This window comes from Mandrillus leucophaeus, unplaced genomic scaffold, assembly GCF_000951045.1.
Source record: "Mandrillus leucophaeus isolate KB7577 unplaced genomic scaffold, Mleu.le_1.0 Scaffold103, whole genome shotgun sequence".
Taxonomy (NCBI): domain Eukaryota; kingdom Metazoa; phylum Chordata; class Mammalia; order Primates; family Cercopithecidae; genus Mandrillus; species Mandrillus leucophaeus.
In genome coordinates, this window is record NW_012098432.1 from 5,559,156 (window position 1) to 5,569,136 (window position 9,981).

General features: G+C 36.3%; 1 protein-coding gene across 1 annotated transcript in view; it reads left to right on the plus strand.

Annotated features, from left to right (window-relative positions):
• MSH4 (mutS homolog 4) overlaps window positions 1-9,981 on the plus strand; it is a 147,471-nt gene that overhangs the window by 6,001 nt on the left and 131,489 nt on the right. The window contains 2 exon segments of the mRNA XM_011977988.1: window positions 909-1,091; window positions 7,144-7,304. Coding sequence (XP_011833378.1) covers window positions 909-1,091; window positions 7,144-7,304 — 344 coding nt within the window.

The window sequence follows — 9,981 nt, forward strand, 5'->3', positions numbered from 1 at the left end:
TCCAAGGTCAAAGGAGGCACATTTAGTGAGGGCCTTTGTGCTGTTGGAGTCTCTGTAGAGTCCTGCAGTGGTACAGGGCATCACATGGAGAGGGAGCTGAGCATGGTAACTCAGGTCTCTCCTCCTCTTCTTGTAAAGCCACCAGTCCTACTCTCGTGATAACCCATTAATCTATTAACTCATGAATGGATTAATTGATTCATGAAGGCAGAGCCCTCATGTCCCATCACCTCTTAAAGGCCCCACCTCTCTCCTGCCACACTGGGGATTAAATTTCAATGTGAGTTTTGGAGGGGACAGATATTCACACCTTAGCAACATATCTGGTATATTTGAAGATTAAAGGGTAATTTATGATTTTAGCCAGAGTGGTTACAGTGAACTTGTAGAGGCAAAAGTTATATTAGCATATTTTCGTATATTTATCAATAATGTCATTAATTTTGTTATAATCTGTTTTTTTTTAAAATCATTTTCACATGAAGTTTTATAGAAAGTGAACATAGTGGCTGGGTGCAGTGGCTCACGCCTCTAATCCCAGCACTTTGGGAGGCCGAGGCTGGCGGATCATGAGGTGAGGAATTTGAGACCAGCCCAGCCAACATGGTGAAACCCCGACTCTACTAAAAATACAAAAATTAGCCAGGCATGGTGGTGGGTGCCTGTAATCCCAGCTACTCAGGAGGCTGAGGCAGGAGGATTGTCTGAACTCAGGGGGTAGAGGTTGCAGTGAGCCAAGATCATGCCACTATACTACAGCCTGGGCAACAAGAGCAAGACTCTGTCTCAAAAAAAAAAAAAAAGAAAAGGAAAAAAGAAGAAAGTGAACATGGTATAAATTATAATGATTAATACATCATTGCATAATTCAAATATTTAAGAATTGACTGTTAATTTTTCAAATTTAGGTTCATACTTTGGAAACAAAAGAGCTTATGCAGAAAACACAGTTGCATCAAACTTTACTTTTGGTGCAAGCTCATCTTCTGCACGAGATACTAATTATCCTCAAACACTTAAAACTCCATTGTCTACTGGAAATCCTCAGAGATCAAGTTATAAGAGCTGGACACCACAAATGGGATATTCAGGTAAAATAAGTGGAAGATTAACCTAGATGATCTTTTGAAACTTAAAAGTTTTGTAAATTATAAATTAGGGTTATCGAGTTCATTTGAATTTATCTATAACTGATATGAATGAAAAATAAATACATTAGTTTACCTCTATCCAAAATTTGAGTCTAGATTAATAAGGCAATATAGTTTCTGATATTGTTTGGTAATAAATGCAGGTCTACATTATTTTAACCATTCTGACAAAAAACACACAAGAAAGAGAAACCTCTGTCTTTTATACGTGATGTCATTTAAATCTAAAAGTTGACCCTGATATTACTAGTGAGTGGTTTTTTTATACTTAAATTTTAATTTTTATCTAAATCTGTGAGATTTTCTTGAAGAGCAGATAGATAAAATAGGTTTCCATGTATAACAGTTTTCTAAGGTATATACAACAGAATTTCTTGGTTACAGGGTGTGTTATGTAAATGCATATATTTACAAGATAATGATAAATTACTTTTTAAAGTAGTTCTACCAATGTATAAATGGTGGTTAAGTTTATATTAGATCTACAGAAGTCAGTTTTAGCTCTGTAGTAGAATATGACCTTCTGTTTTTTGGTTTTTGTTTTTAAATTTTTTGAGACAGAATCTCGCTGTGTCACCCAGGCTGGAATGCAATGGTGTGATCTCGGCTCACTGCAACGTCTGCCTCCCAGGTTCAAGTGATTCTTCTGCCTCAGCCTCCTGAGTAGCTGGGACTACAGGCGCTTGCCACCATGCCCGGCTAACTTTTGTATTTTTAACAGAGATGGGGTTTCATCATATTGGTCAGGCTGGTCTTGAACTCCTCACCTCATGATCCGCCCACCTTGGCCTCCCAAAGTGCTGGGATTACAGGTGTGAGCCACCACGCCTGACCCTGACCTTTTTATTTTTAAGTAGAAAATAAATACCAAGTTCCAGTGGAAATTCAACAGACATACAAAAGACATCTCTAAGGTTCTAAAAATACGTTTATGCTGTTATCCCTCTGTTGTAAATAACATAATAATGAGCATCCTAATGCATAAAGCTTTTTTCTGAGTCTCTTATTATTTCCTTAAAGCGCACCCTTAGAAGTCAAATTACTGAAACATAGGGAAATTAGGGAAATTACCTTTTTTATTTTTTTTTTTAATTACCATTTTTTGTTTTGTTTTTGAGACGAAGCCTCATTCTGTTGTCCAGGCTGGAGTGCAGTGGTGCCATCTCGGCTCGCTGCAACATCCACGTCCTGGGTTCAAGTGATTCTCCTGCCTCAGCCTCCCAAGTAGCTGGGATTACAGGCGTGCATCACCATACTCGGCTAATTTTTGGTTTTTTTAGTAGAAATGGGGTTTTGCCATGTTGGCCAGGCTGATCTTGAACTTCTGACCACAAGTGATCTGCCCACCTCAGCCTCCTAAAGTACTGGGATTACAGTTGTGAGCCACCATGCCTGGCCAAAATTACCAGGTTTTAAGGATCTCAGATATATTGCCAAATTTCTTTCGAGAACTGGGCCAATTTTTAATTCTATCAATAGTGTATAAGGAAAGCCAATCTTACTCTATCCTCATCATTACTAACTTCTAAAATTTATTATGATTATTGGCCAATTTAATGATCATCATCATCATAAGATTATTATTGGCCAATAATCATAATCATAATTTTATTGGTTAATTTATTGGTTATTATGGTATGCTCTATTAATAATGTGTAAGAGTCCACTTCAACATTTGATATTGTCAGACTCAGTATTTTTCAACCTAACAGTTAAATACTACCTATAGTCTGAGTTTGCATTTTCCTAATTACTAGTGAGATTATCTTTTTCTGTACTTTTGGGCTATATATCTTTAATAATATTCCGTGAAATTAATGTTCATGTGTTTTACTCATTTTTCCTTAGGCTTATTTTTCTGGATTTGTAGCAATACTCTATATATTCTGAATACTAAATTTTTTTTTTTTTTTTTTTTTTTTTTTTGAGAAGGAGTCTCGCTTTGTCACCCAGGCTGGAGTGCAGTGGTGCGATCTCGGCTCACTGCAAGCTCCGCCTCCCAGGTTCACGCCATTTTCCTGGCTCTGTCTCCCAAGTAGCTGGGACTACAGGCACCCGCCACCATGCCCGGCTAATTTTTTGTATTTTTAATAGAGATGGGGTTTCACCGTGTTAGCAAGGATGGTCTCGATTTCCTGGCCTTGTGATCCGCCCACCTCAGCCTTCCAAAGTGCTGGGATTACAAACATGAGCCACCGCGCCTGGCCTTTTCTGTTAATTTCTATATTTCCAGTTCTTTTTTAACTCCGATGGGTCATTATGTCTAGCTATGTGCCAGTATCACACCATCTTTAGCTTTATTATAAGTCTTAATATTTTTTTGTAGGACAGCCCTACCACCATTACCCTCCACAGGCTACCTTATTTTTCTTTAGAGTAGCCTTAGTTCTTCTTGGCCCTTTGCTTTTCCATATCAATTTTGGGCCAAGTTTTCAAGCTCCACCAAAAAACACATTGAGGTTTTGATTGAAATTATAGTTATACTGAACCAACAGATCCTTTAGGGAGAATTGAAATAAGAGGCTAACTGGTATCTATAGATTGCATTATTTTGTCCTCTTGATTAAGAATTTCCTCTACAATAGATGGTAGACATTCACATGGGATACAAATATTTTAAATTTTAAATTTAAGATTTATATTTTAAATCTTAGAGATCCATTTATATGCTCAAATGATCTTGTCACCAATCTGTCAATCATATTTCTTCCAAGTCCCAGCCATCTAGGTAAACCATTATCAACTGCTTATAAATGAATCTAAATCTGTACTTCTGGCCATCTCTCATTCCAGACATGGTAAACAACCAAATGTACTGCTGAAAATTCTGCCCAGATGAGAGATCAAAATGAACAGGCCGGACTTGGTGGCTCATGCCTATAATCCCAACACTGGGAAACTAAGATGGGAGAACTGCTTGAAGGCAGTCCAGCATGGTCAACAAGTGAGACCTCGTCTCTACAAAAAAAATTAAAATTTGCCAGGTGTGGTGGCATGACTGTCATTCTAGCTACTCAGAAGGCTAAGATGGGAAGACCACTTGACCTCAGGAGTTTGAGGCGCAGTGTGCCATGATTTCATGCCATTGCACTCCAGCCTGGGTGACAGAGCCAGACTGTTTCAAAAAAAAAAAAAAGTCAAAAAGTATAAGAAAATAGTAATGAATATAGAATATCTCAAGCAAGGAAGGAGGAGTTTCTTAGCAGAAAAGCAGTGGAAGAAATTATACAGAGAAAGATTGTCTATGCAAAAATAGAAATTTTTGAGATAACGAAAGTATCAAGATTAGTAGCAACTGTAAAATTACTGTCATTGATTTATACAATTCTCATAAAAATATACTGGAAAACCTTAAGACCTAGTAAACATTGTATAAAATGATGTAAACATCTCTAAAAAGGAAACAATATAGATAACAATGGATATATTAAATTATGTTCAGTTTCAGTAGTACTTTTAAAAATACAGATTTTAGTGGCAGTCCATTAAATTAGCCAATAATCATAGTCATAATGAATTCTAGAAGTTAGTAATGACGAGGATACAGTAAGATTGGCTTTCCTCATACACTATTGATGGAATTAAAAATTAGTCCAGTTCTCAAAAGAAATTTGGCAATATATCTGAGATCCTTAAAAATATGCTTTGTTTCAGTAATTTGAGTTCTAAGGGTGCATTTTAAGGAAATAATAAGAAAACCAGAAAAAAGCTTTATGCATTACGATGCTCATTATTATATTATTTACAACAGAGAGATAACAGCATAAATGTACTTTTAAAACCTTCTAGGAAATGTCTTCTCTGTGTACTGAATTTCAACTGGTACTTGGTTTTTATTTTCTAATTAAAAATAGGAAGGTCATACTCTATTACAGAGTTTAAACTGACTTCTGTAGGTTTAATATAAACTTAATCACCATTTATAACATAACGTTCATGGGGAAAAGGTTTCTGAGACCTGAACACATAGATTTTTAAGTGAATCCCTAAGTTTACTGTTGACTCAGATAGCATAAATACTTAAGTTTTTTGTGGGCATTGTAATAGAAGAATGGAAGAAGAAATGAATCCAGGTCAGGGAGGGAAAAGAGGGAGGAAAAGGAGTTAATTAAAAGGTTGACAAGGGAACAAAAGACTAGTTTGCGTCTTTGAAAATAAAATTTTAGAAATTTTTGGTCTGGAAAAAAAAAACAAAGAAAAAATAAATTTTTAGTCTGACTTTTTTCATATGCTAATAATGCCCTATATTTGAGTAATTTCATATACTTTGTAAAACACTTCTATATCATTACATTAATTCTTATAATAATCTTGTGAAAAAGTTTGGTATTTCTAATTTATAGATGAAGAAATGGTAGTTTTAAAAGTTTAAAAAATTTACCTGAGCATTCATAGTTTGTAAGGCACAGATCTCAAAATCAGTAATGTATGTAATGGTTCATAGCACCAGCTCTGGAACTAGACTGCCTGGGTGCAAATGCTGTCTCTACCAGTTACATTGATGTCTCAGTCTCCTTATAGCTAAGTGGAGAAAATGATGGTGTCTATTTAATAGGATTGTTGTAATAATTATGTGAATTAAACTAATTAAAGAACTTAGAACATTCTTGACACTTAGTAAGCACTTAATAAATGTTGGATATGTTATTATAATTTTAATTTCCACATTACACAGGTATCTCATAATTGGAATTCATAGTTATATAATGCTTAATTTTTTTGTTTTTTTTTTTTTGAGAAGTTCTTGCTCTGTCACCCAGGCTGGAGTGCAGTGGCATGGACGCAGCTCACTGCAGTCTCAACCTCCTGGGCTCAAGCAAGCCTCCCATCTCAGCCTCCTCAGTAACTGGGACCATGGAGATACATGCCACTACACTCAACTATTTTTCAGGGTTTTTTTTAGAGCTAACATCTTGTTATGTTGTCCAGGTTGGTCTCAAACTCCTGGGCTCAAGTAATCCTCCCACCTTGGCCTTCCTAAGTGCCAGGATTACAGGTGAGCTGCCATGCCCAGTCCCAAATAGCTTTTATTTTATTTTTTTATTTTTTGAGATGGAGTCTCACTCTGTCACCCAGGCTGGAGTGCAGTGGCACAATCTCAGCTCACTGCAAACTCCACCTCCCAGTTTCAAGCAATTCTCTTGCCTCATCCTCCCCAGTAGCTGGGATTACAGGCACACGCCGCCACACCTGGCTAATTTTTGTATTTTTAGTAGAAATGGGGTTTTGCCATGTTGGGCAGGCTGATCTCAAACTCCTTACCTCAGGTGATCCACCCACCTCGGCTTCCCAAAGTACTGGGATTACAGGGTTGAGCCACCACACCCAGTCTCCAAATAGCTTTTAAATGACAGAATAAGGTAAATAATCTGTTTTCTGACCCAAGTCCTTTTATGACTCCATTCCAATAAAATAGAAAATAGACAATTTAAAATTTGTTATTTCTAATTGTGAAGTCACTTTTTGGCAAAATGCTCTGAGAATTAACATTTTTATTTGGTCTAGTAATGAAAAGTTATTTTTTGATGAGAAAAAAATGGTTATTTCCTTGTCTGTTAATACAGTAGCCATGTCCTAGACTAGATATGCTTTAAGATCTTATGTGAAAGAATGAGAAATGATTATTATCAGGTTGGGTGTGGTGGCTCATGCCTGTAATCCCAGCACTTTGGGAAGCCGAGGCGGGTGGATTACCTGAGGTCAGAAGTTTGAGACCAGCCTGACTAACATGGCGAAACCCTGTCTCTACTGAAAATACAAAAATTAGCCGGGCATGGTGTTGCATGCCTGTAATCCCAGCCACTTGGAAGGCTGAGGCAGGAGAATCACTTGAATCCAGGAGGTGTAGGTTGTGGTGAGTCAACATCACGCCATTGCACTCCAGCCTAGGCAACAAGAGCAAAACTCCGTCTCAAAAAAATAAAAAAATAAATAAAAAATAGAAATGATTATTATCAATGTTTATATCTTTTCTTTATTTAAAAATTTACAGCTTCATCCTCATCTGCGATTTCTGCACACTGCCCATCAGTTATTGTAGCTGTTGTAGAAGGGAGAGGACTTGCCAGAGGTGAAATAGGAATGGCAAGTATTGATTTGAAAAACCCCCAAATTATACTATCCCAGTTTGCAGACAACACAACATATGCAAAGGTAAGTATTAATAATCCTAGAAAATGGCTGCTCTGTTAGGCAATATCTAGATTTTAAAGTCAGTGCCTTCCCAATTTGTTTACTTTTTGGTAGAATAAAGGTTATTCATTATGTCAATGTAAATACTCGGAATTAAAATAAAATTGTCTTGTATCTGATTTTTATTTTTTAAATATATTTTGTCCAAAAAGAATGTGCTTTGCTGTTACTTGAATAAGCTATTGTTAGTATTAGTTTCTAAAATTAACATCTTCAAATTAATAATTTCTGCATTTATTCCAAAGATAATACATGTGATAATGTGGTATTGATCATAATCCTTAAAGACACAATCCCAAATGCCATAATCCCAATGTTCAAATCTTGAAAGATCAAAATCCTTAATGCTGAAATCCTGAAAGCTTAATTCTAGGGAAGGGATTAATGTGTTTTTGGTTGTACACAAGATAGTTGCATCATGTTAGATGCATCATATTAGGCAGAACTACTACCTTGTTATTTTCTTTATTTGGAAATTAGGTATGGTTTAAGGAGATGCATAGGGGTGCTAAATTGGCAAGGGATGGACTTGTGGATTTAAGTATAGGTGACAACTTGACTTTAGTAAAAAATACCTAGTAAAGCATTATTTGGGCTGTGTCTGTGAGGTTGTTTCCAGAGATTAGTGTGTGAGTCTGAGCGGACTAGGTGGTAAAAATCTGCCCTCAGTATTGGTGACCACTTTGCAATTGGCCAGGGCCCAGAGAGAGCAAATACAGAAGTTGAATTGGTCTCTCTCTGAGAGCTGGGACAGACGCTTCTGCCGCTGCCTTGGACATCAGAAATTTGACTCCACAGAAGTTCATTATCATAGCATTGACTGTGTATAAGCATTGTGTGTATACATAAAAATGTTGAAATTTGTTTGATAAATGAAGACATGTCCTTTTTGTATATCATTTATTTGTGAAAGATAAAATTTATTTCTTGAAATCTCAGCTCTTCAGGCAACTGTGTATGTGGTGACCCATAGAAGTTTTTGATCTAGCTCATCAAAAGACTTAGATTGTCCCTGGTGGTATTTCAGATGACTATTTATGAAGCTTGGTGCAGACAATTACCAACCACAGTGATATGCATTTATACATTTTGCTTTTTGACTAATTTCTATGTTTTGACTAATGTTTTTGTGAACACAGTTTGTCTGCTCATAACTGTTATTATACCTGTGTGACTGTCATTAGTACACTGAAGTGTTTATGCTTTCAAAAATATATGTTATTATTGCCTATTTTATTGTGTAAAGTGGTCTATGAATTGTTCTGTTGTGTTTTTGTTTCTCAAATAAATCCCCTTTTAAAAATGCAACTCAATGTCTTTAAAATTGTTTTTGAAGTTATTTCTTCCAGAACTGTGTTTTTGGGATTTCTGTCTTTTGGTATTGGGATTTTGGCGATTTTTAGACTTCAAGGATTTTGCTCTTTTCGGATTTCGACATTCAGGATTATGCCTTTTGAGATTGTGTCTTTCAGGATTATGGCCCAAACCCGTCATAATGCTAACTCCAGAGGGTTATTCCCACTAAACTGTATTTGAACTATATTTTTTCAGAGGCAACGAAAGCTAGTATCTTAGATCAGTCATAATTTAGCCTCTTAACTTCTTGCCTTCACTTCTTATTTTGCCTTCATTTTATATCACTCATCATTCATTTGGTCCGCTTGCCTATTGTCATGGGAATTTGCGTGATCTATCAGGTAGAGGTAGTTTACTCCTAATTTCTATGTTATTTAATCCAATTATTATTTTATTTTATTTTTAAAAGGTCTTGCTCTTTTGCCTAGGCTGAAGTGCAGTGGCATGATCATGACTCACTGCAGCCTCCCACATCAGCCTCTTGAGTAGCAGGGACCACAGGCATACACCACCACATACAGCTGATTTTTAAATTTCTTTTTTGTATAGATGAGGTCTTGCTCTGTTACCCAAGCTAGTCTCAAACTCCTAGACTCGAGTGATCCTGCCCCCTCAGAAGCTGAATTGCTCCTCAGGTTTCCAAAGTGCTAGAATTATAGGCATGAGCCATTGAGCCTAGTTAATTATTATTTTGAAGATGTGATCTAGTGTTTTATTTCTAGTGTTTCATTATTTTTTGATTCTCTTCCCTTAGTTCCTCTTTATGGTCCTCCAGTATGTAGACTTCCCTTTCCTAATAATTAATTTTTTATTATACTTAACAACCTTAATGATATTAGTATTGCATACTAACTTCATCTGTAGGTGTTTTATACTTTTATACAATTTCAAAAGAGTACGAAAAAAGTTTTTAAAAAACAGGAATGTTAGACAAATTGAGAATTTCTGTGTTTAGAATAGTTCTAAGAAATACACCTTATTTTATGAAAAGCTAAGGCATAAGGCAGATGTTTCTCATCTGTGTTTACGTACTTTTCAACACTTAATCTGTACCAGTGTGGCCATACTGATTGTATTGCCATAGTTACCCTTTGTTTTTTGAGACAATGTCTCACTTTGTCGCCCAGGTTGAAGTGCAGTGGCACAATCTTGACTCACTGCAACCTCTGCCTCCTAGGTTCAAGCAATTCTCCTGCCTCAGCCTCCCAAGTAGCTGGGATTACAGGTGCACACCACCATGCCTGCCTAATTTTTGTATTTTTAGTAGAGACAGAGTTTCACC